Source organism: Pagrus pagrus, assembly GCF_965226575.1.
Source record: "Pagrus pagrus genome assembly, chromosome: 7".
Taxonomy (NCBI): domain Eukaryota; kingdom Metazoa; phylum Chordata; class Actinopteri; order Spariformes; family Sparidae; genus Pagrus; species Pagrus pagrus.
The window spans coordinates 4513257-4532923 of record NC_140191.1 but is presented as its reverse complement, the minus strand read 5'-3'; the positions used below and the strand labels follow the sequence as shown (position 1 = coordinate 4532923).

Genomic DNA, 19667 nt, shown 5'->3' with positions numbered 1-19667 from the left:
CTAATGCGCTCTCATATGTTTACTTCTGATTAATGGAGGACCCAACACAAGGGAGTGGCCAGTTTTACAATACATTCTGGAGCCTGTATCACAAAAAATAGGTTAAATTAGCCAGGCTGTCTTTGAACTATAACATTAAACCAATTATGATTCCAGATAATCAATTTAGAACCTATCTATTTGCTGGCTCTAAAACAAGTTATAAGTATGTCTGATATTTTTCAACCTGGGTCTTTTCTTTATAATTGTGACTATTCTGATAATGGGTTGCATTCACTGCCTTGGCTGCAGAGATTCAGGGGAATCTGAAGCCGTATAAAGATGTAGTTCTATGTTTACTTTCTGTCAACTTAAGGGACAAGCAAAATAATTCCTGTAAAACGTACGGTTTAGTTACATTTTTGTTTTTAAAGATTTTTTATTTTGCATTTTCACCTTTAATAAATAGGACAGTATGTAGGCAGAAAGCAAACAAAGGAAGAGATAGGGGTCTGATATGCAACACAGGTCCTCTCCTGGAGTTGTAGGTCATGTGTTATGCTCCTTAAAACCTATGAGTACACCATAAAGCTATGAGTATGCCCTTAGGCAAGTGCAAAATTAGCATTTCCCATAGTCACAGTCTCATAGTCAGCAATAACAGCCACTATTATTGAATTAAGGATAGATTTAAAAAATCCATATTTCCCTTCAGGTTGCTCAATTAAACCCATATTCTCCAATCAATTCATCGGCTTGTTCTTGCAAAAAGAATGGGCTGTGTAAAGATTAGCCATCTGCATGTTACAACAACAGAATCATAAGCTAAAGATTTAACTGTTAATTGAACATCAGTAGACTTCTTTAAAATATATATACGCTATTTCACTTTCAGTTTTAGTTACATTTATACATACATGTATGCATGCAGGGATTTCCCATTAACCTGTAACTAACCGTTTGAGTATGAAGGGGAAAGAAATGCAAACCTTTGAATCTGGCACTCCATCGTGACAATGAGCTCTGGCACACTGCGTCTCAGAGAGGTTGTCTGACGTGCTGGGCATTGCGGCTCTGATTGAGGAGCACACTAGTCTTGCAAAGCTAGACCTATTACCACTCTTCGTTTTGTCGCTGTCTCAGTGCTGAAGAAAGGAGCAAACTGGACTGCATCTCTGGCTGGCTTGAGTGGGAATTGTTGGGTCTCTGTAAATTAAGTATGGTCTAGACCTGCTCCAATTGGAAAGTGTCATGAGATAACTTCTGTTGTGAATTGGCACTATATAAATAAAATTGACTTGACTTGACTTTTAGCTCATCCTTCTTCTCAACGTGTTTTTCCACATGTTTAGTTACAGTAGCTCTCGTTGACATAATATACTTGGGCTCGAACTAGCTCTTTGAATCCTTTGCCCTCTACCACACAGATTGGCAGCATATCTCCTTGGACCAGCACATCACAGTTTCTCCCCCCAGCTAGCAGCAACATGATCTTTGGCTGCGAGCCATCCCTAGACATGGCAGCAGGGTGCTTGTTCTTAATGTGGAACGGCATAATGCTAGTAGTACTACTAAAGAGTAGCATCACACATCTTAACGTAAATTTGTTACATAAATGCATGAAACTGTACTATATGTTGGAGAGAGAGAGATGACAGCCACTGTCGTACATACATTTCCTCCACCCCAAGAACCAAGACCTCTTTAGGTCAAGGTATGCCAAACATGATCGATAAACACCCAACCAGCTCTGCATGAATGCGTGCCCCATTCTGTCCCCGTCCTAACCTCTCTTGTTCGCTGATCAAGCTGCAATTTGATAAATTAAAAGGTGATCTGCGAGATTAGAGTAACTGCAGACTGTCACATCCCATTTGCCATGGGACACAAAAATAGCCTCACAGACAGAATGAAGAGCCTTTTACTGAATGCTATTAGCAACAGCAGTCAACTGCCAACAACTGTATTTTAAGATCAGAACCTCTAGCTGCTTGATCTTGAAGATATATCTTTTTTTATATTCAGTGCATCAGCAAACAAATTGTGCTCCATTTTTTTTTTTTGCATTGTAGATACTTTTAAATTACTTTTCAAAATCTGACCTGGGTCAAAACAACTGCATGGGGTTTTACATCTCCAGCGGTATAATCAAGATCAAATGAGATTCATGCGGTGTTAAGTTTTAAGTGGTGACCTGCAAGAAACAAAAAAAGCTTTTTTGTTCAAATAAGAAAACAAAGTCGGAGAAAATGCTTCCATGAAGTAGCCACAGATTTAATCATTATTCATAGACATTATATCAACAGACAGTGGCAAACACTATTGTTAGTTTTTTTTATTCTACTGAATGTGTTGATGGCAGGGTTTGCCAAGACATCTGCCTCACAATGTTGCCAATGTTTGGCCAACTATATGGCATCTTAATGTTCGATATTCCTATAGGTATATTTATGGTGAGCAATTAACTTTCCTGTTTTATAGTCTGATAGTTTTCTAACGACTCAAACTTTAGTTGCTCATTATGATTTTCTCCACAACTAAAATGTGCAGTTTATGTTTGGAGTGTAAGTGAAGACTTTCCAGTGTGTTCTTCCAGTGGTAAGTGTAGCTTTCGATACTCCAAAGCAGGATTAATGCCATGTATTCCAGATGATTTCCGAGGTAATTGACCTTGACCTGTGTGGAAACCCAATTAGACCCACCAGTCTGCATGCCAGTCGGAGTGTGAGAAGACAGGAAAGTGATCTACACCACTGACAGCTCCCAAGTGAAACGAAAAACAGCTAAAGGCAAGAAAGTCGTATCAAATGTTGGCTAGTGCATCCTCCACTAATTTCTAACTGCTGATCCAGTATATAAAATAACTCAGTATCCATTAATCAATTTCTTATACCACATTAAGGTACTATTACTTTACCCATACATCCTGACTACAGCAGTATCTTGCAGATGTGAAAATATACTTGCGTACTTCATCCATCTTCCGCTGCCCTTATCTATTATCTAACCCTCTTTGTAAATCCCTCTGATATTTTTTTTTGCTGCGTTCCAACCAGAGCGTTCTCTTTTTTAAAATAGAGCATCAGATTGGATTCCAGCAGGAGTTAATCAGAAATGCTGCATGGTGCTCAAAGATGACATGCTTTATAAGCAGGGTGGAAAACAACCATCAGCCTTTCGACAAAATGGCAAATTTCTCAGAAACTGGTGCTTGTATCTACCAGATGTTTTTGGCAAGCACCAAATCACCATTATGTGATACAATTTTTGATCACTTAACTGAAAAGTGGATAGTCAGCTTTACAATACATCAGTGGTTAACATGGTCAAAGACGTATCCATCTCTTGCTTATGATATCTTAGTCACAACGTGGTGACTACTACAATGCCCACCAAAAATCCAGTGACTTCCACAAATCTGCAGCTGAAACCAAACCCAGAAGGCTCTTCCTCTTAAGTAAATGAGTTGTATGCGTGTAATCTTTGCCAGAGTCGGACAGATGTGAACACCGCTGGCTGAGCTGACCAGGGTTGAATCATAGTTCAGCTGCATGAGACAACAACAACTAAAGGGTCCTGTAGAAAGGCAGAGCATGGTAGATCTGCCTGGAACAATTTCACAGATTCCCTGCTGGGGTCTATCCGGTCCCTAAAGTGTCACACAGCAGTGCCAGTGACGAGTGTTGGTTAAATGCCTGGAAGCATACAGTAGCTCTGCTGGATCCCATCCCTTTGATTCTTTTCTGGTGCAGCTGCCAAACATTGTATTTTCATGTTTTTTTCCTCCTGTCTAATGATAATAAAAATATTCAGGGAAAGAAGCAAAGACTGAAAGCTCATGTTTTGAAAAGAGAAAGTTATTCAAGCTCAAGCCTGTTGTCAGAACTACTATGAATTGCTGATTTTTTGTGTTTATGAAAGGGAGTTCTTCCATCTGATGATACATAATTGCAAAACAACAAAAGCCAAAGCATCAACATTGCTGTAATGCAGCAAACTGAAGGCAGCAAACGACTGTTTAAAAGTGCTGTCATAAAAAAAATGTTGTTTCATGCTTTCAAATTAACCTAATTTCTTCATGTTCAAAATCAAAAATTGTGTGCTTGTATCTGAAGGTCTCATGAAATTTAATGGAAAACAAAGCTGTGATATCAGTCAGCAGCAAACATTATAACCCTTTGTGTCACAGTTTCTGCTAATTTCATTCACTCAGCAGCAAACATTGCTCATTTGCAAATTGGGAATTCAATTTGTTCTGCATATTTAGCAGAACCAAACATCATGTAGTCGCATGGCAAATTTTTTTTTTTTATCCTTTTCTCAACGCTTGCTTCTTCTTCCTGCTGCGTAAAATGTCTGGTGAGTCCTGTGCAAAATAAATCCTGCTGCTGCTCCGTCAGACCACCATGATGAATCCCTGTAAAATTTGGTTCTATATGCTATTTTTCCATGCAGCAGCTTTTTTATGTCGTCTTTCTGGGTGCGTAACATTCCTACTGAGAAGCCATGTCAGAATTTCTAGAGATTGTGATGAGTAATACCCCTTTATGATAATTACTGGGATGATTTCACTCTGGCTGCATATTTAAACCGGACACTCACCCTGGATGAATGATATTGATGCTGTCACTGACACTGATTCTTATGTATTTGTTTTTATAAAATGTCTTTTTATGAGACCAGGAAATTCATACTAGTTCCTGCAGTTATTACTAAGCAATTAAGAACAAGTAAATTGCAATTCACTTAAGCAGTTGTTAATACTGCGTTTAAGAGCTCAGTCATTTCAGTTTATTTTCACTGTCAGTTCTTAATTTATCAGCCTTCCAACAGCTTATGACTGGACCGATAGGTGCACACCTCCCACTGATGCTCAGTAATTTCCCATTAAATCAAACAGGCTTGGCATTAGATGCGTTCATATGCATGATCATGTCTAATAACTCAAGTCGCCTTATACTGCAATGCTGCAGACTGCTCTAATATACCACCAGAGACTTGTCAATTAAATATGAAGTGTATGCGCTGGCTGTGCCACACTATAGCAAGAAAGCAGTGGCAGAAAGCTGTCATGACCAGGTATCCAGTGAGTTGCCACTCTGAGGATTCATTTTTCTTTTTGTTTAAGGTTAAGAACAAGTTGACACCAGACATCAAATACTACAAACTCAGAATATCCTCCACTTCACCTACGCAATATGGAGTTTTACACATTCCCTCTGAAGCTCTGCTACTGGTTTGAAGTGCTGACACCTGAAGTAGGCTGACGTGTCCTCACCACTCACTCCCTCTTATCGGGGACACACAGGCAGCTTCCCTCACACAGCAGACCGGACCAGCGCTGCCACTTTTAACCTGTCTCCTCAGACGAGAGCTGAGGTGTTTTCATATGCCTCGCGGTGATTCAAAATGAATTAGTCCTCTCTGTGTACTACACGACTGTATTGGTACCGTGAGATGCAGTGACAGGAAAGTAGTCTGAGATTAAGGAGGACAGACTACCCACAACCCATTTGCCTACCGGCAAGCATTACCTTTATAACAAGCATGTTGACAGCACATTTTCATCCTTGATTAGATTGTTTGGGAGGTGGTGTTTTAAAATATCCCCATCATGATGTCTCAGTTAATGGACAAACAAGCTGCAGTGTGGCTTATTAGGAGTCACAATGTGATGCAAAACTACCTGCAAGAATCAATCACAATTGAGCATGGGAGGTCTGGCCAAAAAATCCTGTCACGATCAGTTTGATCACAAATACGATCCTCGGCCTAAGTTGTGATCTTTCTCAAAATTTGTACCATTTAAACACAACATTGCATTTAAGATGGTTCTTGCACAACTTTTTTATCCATCTTGTTGCTAGCTATAACTCACATTGCATTTACAATGTGTCATCTAAGGAAGAGACAAGTGAAGGAATTTGTCCAATCAGCATGGCCATGGATCATCTAGTCAGTAGCTGTGTTTACATGAACCCTAAAATTCCACTTATAATCAGAATAATAGCCCAATCAGAAAAAAAAAACCTAACATCAACACCTCAATTGGAAGAGATTGACCTGAACCATCTGGATCTGAATGAATTTTCAATCAGATTGAGAGGGGCAGTATAAACCTTTAAAATTCATTTAATAAGAAAATATCTGTGCCCAATAACTATCTAAATGCTTGATTCTGGTTTTCCCTAGTTCAACTTAATATATTCTTTCTGTGCATGTTCACCCAACATTAGGTGAAGTGAACAAGTTCCCAAGAGGACAGAAACGCGGCCTATGTATAATGTAACAGGACCACTGTAAGAACTTTCACTAATCACCAAGAGTTATGCATAAATTCAGCGTAAATCCCAAAGAAAAGCATCAAAAGAGGCGCCACAGTAGCTCAACTGGAAAGACATGCAACCCCTGTACAGAGGGTGTGTCCTCGCCCCAACGGCCCTGGGATCTTATCTGACCTGTGGCCCTATGCTGCATGTCACCCTCTCTCACCCTGATCCCTGTCACTCTTCAGCTGCATTTCCTAATAAAGCCATGAAAAGGCCAAAAAAATATTAAAAAACAGACATCAAGCATCTTATCAGATAATTTTTTATTTTGCGTCTATGTTAACAGTTGAGTTGGAATCGTATTGTAGAAATATTGTCCACGTGACAGCAGCTAATGAGGTGATGTGAATTATGGAAACAGAAGTACAAGGCCATTAAATATGGCGACCTGGAACATAGACTGTGGACACCATCAAGTTTGATCACAATCTAAAATTGCCAGATCACTCACCCCTAATCACAACTCACAAGATTTTATGGCTTGGCTCAGGACTAGCGGCACCTGAAAGCCTGGAGTCGCCCATGCTTACAAAGCAGATATAACAAAATGAAATGACAGAAAAACACAGTCACAGGCACAATTTCAAGTAGCTCTTAACTGGAATGAACACCAGAGGAAGCACCATCTATCATGCTTGGCTTAAACATCAGAAAACAAAAATTTAAATTAAAAACCTCGAAACTGGTGGGATGAAAGATGACCAGAAAACTTTTCCACAGTAGTTCGGATGACAGAAAACAAATGGCAGTGATGGCCTCTTTTAGATGTAACTGGAGCTCTGAACAATGGCTGGTTTCCTGCCAAAGTGCCTAGTGAGTTGACAAACCCACCACCACCTACTGGTACATGGCTGGTGGTAATTTCCAACCCAGTTAATGAGAGGAAGTATTCTGATCCCAAACTCTCACATGAGCAGCAGCAGATTTACATTATAAAGATTTTTAGGATGCATAGTCCAGTTCAACAACAAGCTGATGTAGTTTCATGCTGGACAATCACTGCTAAATAATTGTTAAACTTAATCCACAAGAATCCACAGTCTAGATGGGTTGTAGAGGAGTTAAAAAGTGCTGTGACTGCACATCATTTAAAAACATATTTTCTCAAAATATGTAGCAAATCCGTATTTAAGGGGATATTCAGAGCCACTGTTGGTGCTGATTTCTGTCATTTAGCACTGGCATTATGACAAACTTGTTGACAGAGCCAAGTAGGTCATTGTTAAAGCCAACCTGTGTCAAATAGCATTTGCTATTTATTTTTAGCACATTTTTAATGTGACTACCAGATGGTTTCTGCACACAGCACCATGCAATGACTCAGACATGTCACTGAGTTAATCACAGGGAAGTGAAAAAAAAGGTAAATCTGTATTGTCCAAAATCACTAAATCAAACCATCTGGTACTGAAAATGAACACTAATTGCAAATATGAATTTGACCCAGGTCAGTTTACAGCCCAGTTGGTGCAAAAGCATTACAGGTTATTATTTCTCTTAGCTATTTTCCAAGTGAGCTTTTCCCTCAGCTAGCCAGGTTATGCATTATTCAAAGCAGTTCCACTGAAATCAGAGAGATTAAAAAGATTAAAATAAATCTATTATCACTATAATTTGATGTCTGCTCGTGGGCATTAATGACCAAGTTGTTGAGGATTCAAAGCCACAGTGCTGCTGAGTCATACATTCACACATGGCAGCACACTGCCATCATCTGGCTGATGGAAAGTACGTCCAAACACTGCCAGTAACCAAGTACAGCTACTCAAGACAGAGTTTAAGAAGCACTGTATTGTGAATACAAAGTGAGCTGAGATGTTTCAAAATGTTATTAAGTCAATAGTTTTAGTGAGTTGTGTTTTAATTTTGCAGAACTCCTATTTTTTCAATGTATTATCCAAACAAGTTTGTATAGTTCAACTGCCTAAAGTAAATTCTGATTCAAACGATGTTCCACACCTTTAAATGCAAAAAGAAATACACTGCCCCTGACGTGGATAGTAAAAGCAAAATAATAAAATTTCTCCTGAAATAAGACTCACTGTTTCTATTTATTCTCAGACATCTTGCCATCTATTTCTCCATCTTCCTAGATGTAGGTTCCACTGAGATACAGCTGTTTTTACAAGCTTAATAGAATAATGTGGTTAATTCAGGCTGATTAAGAGTGACAATGGTGGTGGTTGTGACAAAACCTGCTCTCACTGGGAACTTCTAGACACATTTCTGTCAGCTGACAAGATTTTCCAGGAACTGCATCAAGGATCATCAAGGATGCCGTCTGGTTCATCCCATGTATGCTGTGATACCTCTTAGTCTAAGGGCAAAGTTAATTTTGGACTGTACTGTTTCAGCATTAGACTGAATATCTTGACCTATTGTCCATGTTTTGTCTTGTTTATCCTTGTTGCTTCAAAATTAGATTTCTTTACTAAGTGAATTGAGATCATCTAAAGTTATGTCATCTAGTCATCTAAATATGCTCTGTAGTAAAACTGTACTTTCTGTTTTGTTTTGTTTTTTAAGTTAATAAAGATTGATTTTTCCACTAGTGCTGATTGTAAATGTAATATTAATGTTCTTACAGTTTAATGTTCCCATAGAGCTGAAGTATGTCTGTATCCAACAGCACCATTTCTCAATGTTGGCAATGGGACACCACAAGAGGTTGGTTATGATTTTTTAGATCAACAAACATAAAACAGTAATAACAGTTATAATGCTCTCTATTTCTATTTAATTTTCTTGTTTTGTGCTGATCATGATCTCAGTTTACACTGACTGATTTCCCTACAGGCACGTGATTGTAGAACATTCCTGTGTCAGTGGGCCTGTGAAACATTGATGCACTTTTCAAGTGACCTAATTGCATTTTATGGTATTTTGTGTGTTTACCATGACTCTCCTACGACATGTCTTCAGTCAGTTATAGTCTGTATGTGGAACACACTGTGATTTTACAGTGACTCTACCATTCCATGTCTCTAATCTATTTTTATCTACATTATTTAGTTTGACATTTTGAGCTTCAAAGTATTGCTCAGAAGTGGAAGAAGCTAAGTACACCAACCCAAGTACTATACTTCTGAGGTTAAACTTTGAGGCTCTCCAGACTTTTCAATATGTTTTAGTTTATACTCCCTCAATGCATTTCAGAGGCAATGTTGCAGATTAAGATTTTAAATACAAAAAATATGAGAAACTTCTACAATGTGATGCATATTTAACTACCAAATAGTAAAGCCTTAGCCTCACTGTGACAAACTAGAATAATAAAATACCAACTGAGTGGCTACTTTCCAGACTGCACGTTGCGTCAGGAGGCAGCTGTAGCTCAGGAGGTAGAGCAGTTCGTCAAGTGTTTGGGAACACGCTGATTCGATTCTCTGGCTCTCCTGGCATGCATGTTGAAGTATCATTGAGTAAGACACTGAAGCCCCATCTTGCTTCTTGCATGGCAGCCTCTGCCATTACCAACACAACTGTTGTAAGGCACTCTGAGCGGTCAGTAGACTGGAAAAGCACTATAGTCAAGTCCATTTACCATCAGAGCTAAAGGGCATGTTTAAATTAACTTGTTTTATCAACCATCAAATAAAAAAAAACACTAATTGCAATAATCAGAAAAATGCTGAATATCTGATCTAATAATTGGCCAAGCCGATAATCAATTGATGCATAGTATACAATATACATACACGTAAATATGTGTAAAATGTACTTTTATTTGTACGTTTGATACTGAACTTCATTTACTTACATGTACTTAAGTTTATTTAATATCAGATACCTTAAGACTTTTACTCAATAACTATTTGTACGAGTGACTCTCACATTTACCAAAGTAACATTTTAACACAATATCTTTACTTTTACTCAAGTATGACCTCTGGGTACTTTATACAACACTGTTATTAAGAGGGTTTATCGTGCTTTTATTGTGCTTAGTACCAGAGTTTGTGTCATAGGCTCTCGATGAGACTTTATTTTGCTGCTGTGTGTCAGTACAGTCAGTCCCCACCTGTGATGTTTTGGTGTGCCCGGTGGAAACACACATATCCCCCCGCATGAGTCTGACCAATGAGCGGAGGAGGGGGCGGTCCCGACGGCTTCGTTCTTCACTGGTGTGCGTGCGAACCACAACAAACAGCGACGAGCAGACGGATGGCAAACGAGTCAGAATAAAATATAATAAAGGTAAGACGCAAAATGATTGAAAAGAAAAAAAAACAATATGTAACGTTTGCTTCCTGCCTGTACATTATTTAATCGTTATGGTGACGTAACGTTATGTATGCGGTGCTTAGCACACATAAGCGGCCGTTAATGCGTGCGATGTGCTAAATAAATGCCATGACGACATGAAATACTGTTTGTCTGATTGTGTAGAAATAAACATTTAAAGTCTAAATATCGCCTTCGGCAGTGAGAATGAAGCGGTTGAACGCGTTTTCTGCGGGCCGGTACGTTGTGTTCCAGGCTGCGGTTCAGCAGTATGGCGGCCTGGGCAGTGTTCAGAGCGCATGTAGACACCACAGACACATCCTGGGCCGTGTCTCTCTGCAACAACCTGCAGCTTAACTGTGGCATCATCTTATTATTCACGTGCCGTCCGTCTGCCTCCTGGTTGCCTGTGCTTACACAATGTAACGTTAGCTGTTATCAACAACAGCAGCTGTGGCCTCAGAAGCAGTGGGGTAATCTGACCAGGCTGACCACATTCACTGTGACACACTTCAGTCTGGACCTACTTCACCACGGAGGAGAGAGTAACTCACTACGTGTTTCTGTATGTGGCTGCGTTAGTTACTGCTTCATATGCAGACCAAGATGTGATGTGCAAAACATATAGTGAACATAACGATGCATCATATCTGCTGCGTAACTTATATGGGACTAACAAACAGTATATAAACTAGTTCAGATCAGCTCCATCTCAACCAACTACAACTGCATTACACATGACTGCATAGTAATACTTATTAATAATATATGATCGTAAGAACATAGCTCATTTTTTAGCATTATATGTACTTTAACTTTTGATCCTCTCACTACATTTTGCTGATTATACGTGCATAAATAGGTAATATTTTCAATGCAGAACTTTTACTTGTGATTATTGTATTTTCAGTGTATAATATTAAATTTTTTGGAATTAACCTACTTTACAATTATCAGTGATTAACCACAATCTATTCATACAGTAATATTAATGGTACAGTGTTGTCATTAGTAGAAGAGGAACACAGACCACTGACTTCAGTAAAAATAGAAATACCACAAAGGGTGGCGTGATAAGGAAAAACTTATGCAAGTACAAGTAGCTCAAAGCTGTTGTCATGTTCAGTGTTCATGTACAGATGGTCGGTTAGTCTCTACCACTGAGTACTATAGGTGGTTTAAAATGCCACGGACAAATAATATCTTGTTAGTTATCGCATCTCTGGCATTTTTTTCTTTCTTCAGATGAATATGGGCTTACAGAAGTGTCTCTTAAAGCCTTGTGTTTACTTAACCCTTGAGCCTATTCATGAATTTTACAGTGCTGCCACAGATATGATCATCAAATTCCAGTGTGTGCTAATTACTAACAGCTCATTCCCCACATTAAAAACAACCAACTTCTCAATCAGTTAATGCCTTAATGACCAAGAAATAACCTAATTGACCAGGCAGCTGCCATAGAAGACATGCTGAATAATGTAAAGTCATACTGTATAATCCTTAAAGAACTACAATAATGCTATGAACCTAAGTCTAAGGACAGAGCTGTAAACTTCTACATCTGAGAGAATGTTGAATATTAAATATTGATCAGTGTGTAGAGAAATGAAAAAACACATTAACATCTGACTCCCTAGTCAGAACAGAATTATTTCATGGATTTCTTTTTTATCCTCGACCGTTCAACAGTTGAAGTTTCTTCTGGTAATTGTTTTCTGGAGCCTGTCCAAGGTCCAATTTCACATTCAAGCGCCTGTGAGGCATGTGGTTAGTCAGCACATCCTGCTGCACCTACGTATATGGCAGTTCCTCTCTCCTCATGCCAGCTTTTGTGTTGTGTTCAGACAGCTGCAGCCATGGGCAAGTCCCAGTCCCTCTTGGCCAAACACAAAGACGAGAGTCAAGACGCGCTAACAGCTGACGGCGAGTACAGAGACAGTCAAACAGACGAGGATGGAAAGAATGGAGACGTTTCCCAGTTCCCCTACGTGGAGTTCACTGGACGGGACAGCGTCACGTGCCCCACGTGTCAGGGCACCGGCAGGATCCCACGAGGTGAAACTCTCTCAATAATCACCACTCAATAACCTTTATCAATATAAAGTTTGAGTCTGTATGAGGAGCAGTGCCCTTACAGCCCCTGAAAACATAGTTTCTAATCACCTTATCAATTTATTCATGACTAAACAATCAGTTCAAGTTCAGTAAAAAACATCCTTAGGTATTATAAAAAGTCAAGAGTAAAAGATTACCACAAAGGGAAAACAGTGCGTGTGATCATATCTTTCAGCCCCACTTAAACAACATCATGCATATTGCAATGACGATGATGAAGGTTTCTATAATTTTGTGCATTTAAATATGTCCAGCACAAATACTTTATACTTACAAGAAACCTTAACTTTAATTGAATAAGATCCAGAATTTCAGTGCATGCATTTCCAAATATAATACTGGTCCTAAAAGTCAAAATTTAAAAACATGTTTCAGGCCTTTATGTCTGCAACAAAATTCATATATAACAGATGATGCACACATATACTAATGTACAAGAAAAAAATCAAGAGAAAGACTAAAAAATAAATGGGCAATGTTGCCTTCTTCTCCAAGCTTAAGCCACAACATTTGCTAACTTAAAGACCTCACAATTAAATATCAACATCCTACTTTACTTTACAATACTTTTACAGAGCACACAGCTCAAACAATCTGTTTTCTTCCTGCTGCTGTACCAGAGTTACAAACCAGAAATCTGGTCAAGATTGCCATGCATCTAATGAACCAAAGAACTAATTCATCAATGCATAAAATAAGACATTTCTTGTTGTGTTGGCTGTTTTGGTGTGGTAAGAATAAGTCAATCATCTATTTAAAAAAAAAAAATCTATAACTTTAAGTGGGGGAAAAAAGTAAACTTTGAGATAATATTGTCAATAGTTGAACTGTATTGCATAGTGCAAATCTTACAACATATTTAATCCAACAGTGAAATGACGAAGCTTTTTTTCTTCTTTGAATTATTCAACAGGCCAAGAGAATCAACTCGTGGCTCTGATTCCATACAGTGACCAAAGGCTCAGACCAAGCAGGACGTAAGTCTGCACTTAGGGCTCTTTTTAAGATGAACTTAGCTGGCTGTCTGCATGATGAAACTCAGTGAACACACAGTATTGACTTTGAAGTCATCAGCTGGTTTCAGGGTCTCACTTCTCTTTTCTCTCTCATCCAGAAAGCTGTATGTCACAATATCAGTGGCACTGTGCCTGCTGCTGTCTGGCCTGGCTGTTTTCTTCTTATTCCCCCGCTCTATTGATGTCTCCTATGTGGGAGTGAAGTCTGCCTACGTCTCCTACGACCTGGACAAACGAATTGTCTATCTCAACATCACAGTAAGATTGTGTAGCCATGTTGCCCTGACTTAAAATGGGACTGTTATCTCCTGTAGGAGACTTTGGCTTGTGTTTAGTTTTAACATTTCGCTTTACTTCATGTATGCTCTGTCTGCACGCAGTGATGAATACGCAGATAATTATCACTTGACTCTGCAGTTCTCGTGAGCTATAGTTTACAGAGCTTTAGCTGTTCTTTCACCTCATTGTGTTCTTTGTCTGGCCCACGACTTTCCTTGTTTTGGATTACTCTGACTGCTCTCATCAGTGCTGTTTTCGGCTACAGCAGGCAGTTATTGTCAGCAAAAAAGCTCTAAAAAAACGTACAGTACTGCTTAAACAACAAACAGCAGATAGAAAAAGTTATCAAATAGCAGGTGAAAACTGTGTTAAAGGGTGAGACACTTCCCTCAGGGGTCTAGGAGACCATAACAGACATAAAAGTTAGACTTACACATGCCACATTTCTCTTCCAAGAAAGTTACAGCAGGTATAAAATGATTTTCTTTCTTTGTAAATAAGTACTAATGACAGTGATTTTTCCCTTAAAAGTTATCATTGAGGCTTTTTCATCCATGACTCTATATCCAGAATCTCACACCTTTTATTTTCTTCAATTCAGAGCACTCTGAACATCACCAATAACAACTACTACGCCGTATCTGTGACCAACATCACAGCCCAAGTGCAGTTCTCCAAGACGGTGATAGGCAAGGCCAAGTTTAACAACAGCTCAGTGATCATACCACTGGATGAGCGGCAGGTAGGTTTGACTGCATTTTACTGTTAACACACGAAGAAAAACATCACTTCAGTACTCTACATAGTTACATATGTCTGCTAAGAAAACCATAATTATAGGTTACAAAACAATGCACCGAAATTCTGATGCATTTCAGCTTTGACTGAAACTTGCACGGCCCACACAACAGCACATTGTTACACCCATAATCAGAACACAAAGGAGCCTCGCCATGTCATGTGATCGCTAAAAAATGTCAGTTATGTTTCTGCAAAAATCTAGACTTCAAACAAATCTTTCAAGCACATTAAAGCCTCATTATCTTTAAGTATTGTGACATTACAGATCTTGGTACTACTGCTCACTATTGGACCACTGGCTGCTGATTAAACAGAATTTATTTAGGAATAACAGTACCAAATTACAAACGTGTACAACAGTGTCTCATATTGTTTCTCTTATTTATTGCAGATTGACTACACAGTTCCCACCACCATAGCTGATGATATGAGTTATATGTTGTAAGTATTTTGCTAAAAGTCCTAAAAATGCACTGTTTACACTTGGATCAATCATAAATCACTTGCTTTCTTTTTTTACAGTGACTACTGCACCCTGCCAACCATTAAAGTCCACAACATAGTGGTCATGATGCAGTAAGTATGGCTATATGTACAATACTGTAAACTGATTTCTTTATTTACATCCCACATTATAATATTTTCTTTACATATAATAGTGCTGTATGCTGTATGTGATATACGGTCATGTGATTTCTATCCTTTCATGCATCAGTTAATCTCAACAACTCTCCTCCGCACTCACATAGTATTCACCACACATACTGAAGAGCTGCCCAGAAACAACACAGCCCTCTGCTGTGGAGCACTGCTCAGACCACCAGGGGATACATGGGCTTTTGGGTGGCTTGTTCATTTACACGTCGACACTCACATTCAAACAGATTGTAAATATAGCAAAGCAAACATTTCTCCAAGGCAAAAATGATCTTTATCAGATGACTTAATCCTCTGTGGTCAAAGCAAATTAACAGCTTTCAAGCCCAAGTGTACGTTAGACTGAATGCCAGTGGAAATGGGTAAGAAAAGAAGCAGCTAAAAACATGAAGCCTATTCTTGCTATTCAGTGGTTTTACATCTTTATAAAAAGTGAGTGTCTTTTGCAGGCTTAATTTTGATGCGCCTAACAATAGTTGAGTGTATTAAAAAGGTGTTAAAAGGTAAATTAGTCTGTGTCTAGACATTTTTAGGAGGATAAGGCGACACCTGTCTTTACCAGGAAAACAGAAAACAACTAAATCAGAACATAAATAATAATGAAAATGGCATTAGTATTTTTTGTTGATAGTCAATCAACAAAAATACTTGTGCCAAACGTGCACATTCATCTGTTGCTCCAAGCCAGTCAGCTGATAGGGCCATTCAGCTGTATGACAAACTGAGCTAGCCAAGTCAAAGCAGCTGGTAGCTAAAATCAGAGATGGCTACAGCAGTGAGTACAGGGATCAGCAGATGCCCGTTACTCTGGTGATATGCTGCCCCCTATTTGTTTGGAGCATCACTCAACGCCTGGGCAATCTTTACACATTGCACCTCTAAGTCAACCAAGAAGTTATGACCCAAAGAAAAACTTAATGAAACTCAAATCTAAACATGTTAAAGAAAGGGAAGTCTCTCTTCCCCCTTTTCCACCCAGATTTTCAAAACTGTTGCAGGATTCAGGACTGCCGGTCTGAGCTTCTCTTACCTTGTTGTCTCTGTGGTTATTTTTCAGGGTGACGGTGACAACGGCGTACTTCGGCCACGCGGAGCAGGTCTCCCAGGAGATGTACCAGTACGTGGACTGTGGGGGGAACACCACCTCCTTGCATGAGCACATGCAGGTCTATCAGTAAAGCAAGCAAAAGAAGCAGGATATCACATGCTGCGTTGACCAAGGTTTTCACAGAGATAACTGGGCTGACCATTGGAAATCTTTGCTCAGTGACGATGGAATAATGGACAGGGACATAACTTTTCTTTATTAGTCACATGGCTCATCCATTCTTAAATTCCCAACCACTTTCTTCCTTTTGCAGGTCAAATGTGATGTTTAGAAGAGCTTTTTGGTTGGTAACTTGTCAAACAGGCTGTTTAAGGTATATGATCTCACCTGCCACAGCCAGAATTTTGCAGGACTTGCCTCAGAAAAATCTGAATCAGAAATACTTTATTGATCCCCGAGGGGAAATTGCTTGCATTGCAGCTGCCCCCATTCAAAGTCCAGAAATATGCAGCAAAATAATAATAATAAAAAAGAAGTTTGTAGTTATTTTTCACCCTGGTGCCAACATGACAGACAGACACACTTTAATATTCATGTTGTTGGTGTGCATTCCCATCATGTTTACACTTCACTCCTCAACAGTTCATTTACTGAAAGCAGCAGTTTCAGATATGATGCACTTTATCCCGATCTATACATTATACTCTACTATTCTTTACCACCGTTAATGAAAAATACTGCGACTTGAGGTGCAGGAAGAGTTTTTTGACACATTGAAAACCACTGAGCTGTTCCTTATCACTTCATTCTTCCTTTTCATTCCTTCCTACAGCAGCCTCACTCTTTTTGTTTTGTTTCATAAAAATATGATTCTTGATATTGTATGGTGCAATATAGATGACGTATTATCTTATTTCATTTGGGTTTTTCTTTGGCTTTCTTTGCTTAGAGTTCTTTATTTGTAGCTTAAGTGAGGGTAGTGTAGGTCTTCTTTATCATTCAGCTGAGTAATTTTAAAGCAATTGTGACTACTGTGAAGACTTTAACTGGTACAAGCAAGTTAAATAATAATTTTGTAAAAGGGATCATGTTTTTAATTCTATAGCAAATGTGGGAGCTGCACAGTGGGCTATTAATACCGAAACGTGTCAATGTGAAATATGTCCTTCTGCTTCAAACCATTTTATATCAAGAATAATTGCTGGTGTGGGAGCAACTTTCTTCTCTTAATGAGGTTGTCCCATTTTTGTGGTGTCATTCACAATAATGTGTTAATGCTATTTTAATCCTCTCTCCATCAATAACTTGTCTCATGAGTCGACTGTTATTCTTGAGTTTGATATTAACATGACTTCCCTTTTGTCACCTTTATTATCATTTTGGATCGGCTGATGATTACCAGCAGTGAATAACACCACAAGCATTGTAACATTGTTACCAACAGATCATGTAAACTACTGAACGGCTTTTGTCTGACAGAAGGCCCGTGATGCACAAATGCCCTGAATGTAAATTATTTTAAAATTAAATTCTGATTTTACTTCATTTGTAATCGCGCAGGTCAGATAAAATGCAAAAACACGACTTTGTCAGACCGTTAACACAACGTCTACACAGTCAACATAAAAAAATCTGTCACCCAGATCCAGCCCTTCTTGATATTTGATGACAGACAGTGTAGATGTGAAAACTTCTGTTAATTAGTGGTTTTGTGTTTTTCATGCATGAAGCTGACAATAAAATCATGACTCATTTTGAAAGTGTTGTCAATTTCTTGAGTGTGCTTGTAATGTTCTTTGTATACACTGGGTGGTGCCAAGTGGTCTGCTACACTACACCATCACACACCTCTGCTGAAGATCCCCAAACTGTCACAGTTATTTTACAGTTATTTTATTACATAGTTTCATATTTATGAGATTTTTGAAAAGGGACAGTCTGCTGCCTCGATTGATGTTAGATAAAGATCAACCTGTAAAGCTGTACAGTGTTTTACAATTAGTACAAAGTGATGTAGAAGTGAAACATTGGTTCAGTCTCATCTTAATCCAACTTTTTTTCACACCATTGTTCACTATACATTTAGAGTAGTATTAGTTCAACTAACACTTATTTTCATTATCAGTAAAATTCCTGATTATATTTTGGATTAATTGATTAATTGTTAAAATATTAATCTGAGAAATATCTGAAAGTAGCAGAAGTAAACATCTTCAAATGTCTTATTTAATCTGAACAACAGTCCAGAAAACAGATATTAAGTTTAAGATAAAACAGTTAATCTGTTATCAAACAGTTGCAAACCAATTGTTCGGACTCTATTAATTGAGGTTCATCTTGACATTAATGTGGCCAGTTATTGTCATGCTACTCCGATCAAACTGTGAATGAATGGACAGACCAGCAGAGGATCTGAGGCTATGTAACTATAATAAGTACCCAAGTAACTATTAAACAAAACTTTATCTGTTTGGTCTGACTTTCATTTCTATTTTACGTATGCAGATTTAAACTTTAACACAGTCTACTCTCAAATTTTTCATTGTATTTGTCCTGTGCTTTCAATACATCTTTCTCACTGTATTGTATGTCAATTACTCCTTGCTGGAGCTACGAGCACAACATGTCTCCAGTGTATCACGGTATGTTCACATCTGTTGCACTCATTAAAAAACCAGTTCACTTCCTCTCTGAGATCCAGGTCAGTGGTTTGGACCGGAGCTTCACTGAAATACATGTGGACCCAAAGTAACACACATATTAAAAGCTAAGCAGTAAATCAGTTTCAGTAAATCAATTTGCCCTTTTCTGCCTACAGTGTTTTAATTTTTTATACGTCATTGAGGAAATTTAGATTTCTTTCTTCATTATTATTATTATTTTGTAATCTTTTACTTAAACTGGTGACCACCAGCCAGCATACTGAACTTACACAGTACTTGGAGACTACTGGCAAAAGTCACATTTTTGAGTCCAAGCAATTTGAATCATATGGAAAGCTACTTTCCTGTTAGCTCTCACTCAACATGTTGCACTGTACAGAGGCCCACTTTCATTTGGTTGTGTTATTGCCATTACTGCAGACCTTCCCCTCACCTCATATTTCATATAGGCTGAGCACTTCCTCTCACCAGGTAAAGGGAAATGGCTTTTCCACATGTGTTCTACTTGAACTCATCTTAAAACAAGTCGTGCTTTCGGAAAATAATAAGCTAT

At 38.6% G+C, this 19667-nt stretch overlaps 2 protein-coding genes across 2 annotated transcripts in view; one reads left to right on the top strand and one right to left on the bottom strand.

Annotated features, from left to right (window-relative positions):
- thsd7ab (thrombospondin, type I, domain containing 7Ab) overlaps positions 1-16522 on the bottom strand; it is a 186512-nt gene extending 169990 nt beyond the window's left edge. The window contains exon 1 of the transcript XR_014622946.1: positions 16434-16522. The gene's annotated coding sequence lies outside the window, so the exon portion shown is untranslated. The remainder of the gene's footprint in view (positions 1-16433) is intronic.
- tmem106ba (transmembrane protein 106Ba) lies at positions 10399-18211 on the top strand. The gene is made up of 8 exons (XM_084357200.1): positions 10399-10505; positions 12380-12590; positions 13564-13627; positions 13765-13924; positions 14547-14687; positions 15138-15187; positions 15269-15322; positions 16461-18211. The coding sequence occupies exons 2-8, from the start codon at positions 12392-12394 to the stop codon at positions 16579-16581; spliced, it is 789 nt and encodes a 262-aa protein (XP_084213326.1). The 5' UTR covers positions 10399-10505; positions 12380-12391; the 3' UTR covers positions 16582-18211.
- Positions 18212-19667: the final 1456 nt, after the last annotated feature.

Coding starts and splice junctions, on each gene's coding strand:
- tmem106ba (XM_084357200.1), top strand. CDS start 12,392: ATGGGCAAGTCCCAGTCCCTCTTGGCCAAACACAAAGACGAGAGTCAA. Junction 13,925..14,546: donor TTGTCTATCTCAACATCACA/GTAAGATTGTGT, acceptor TCTTCAATTCAG/AGCACTCTGAACATCACCAA. Junction 15,323..16,460: donor AACATAGTGGTCATGATGCA/GTAAGTATGGCT, acceptor GTTATTTTTCAG/GGTGACGGTGACAACGGCGT.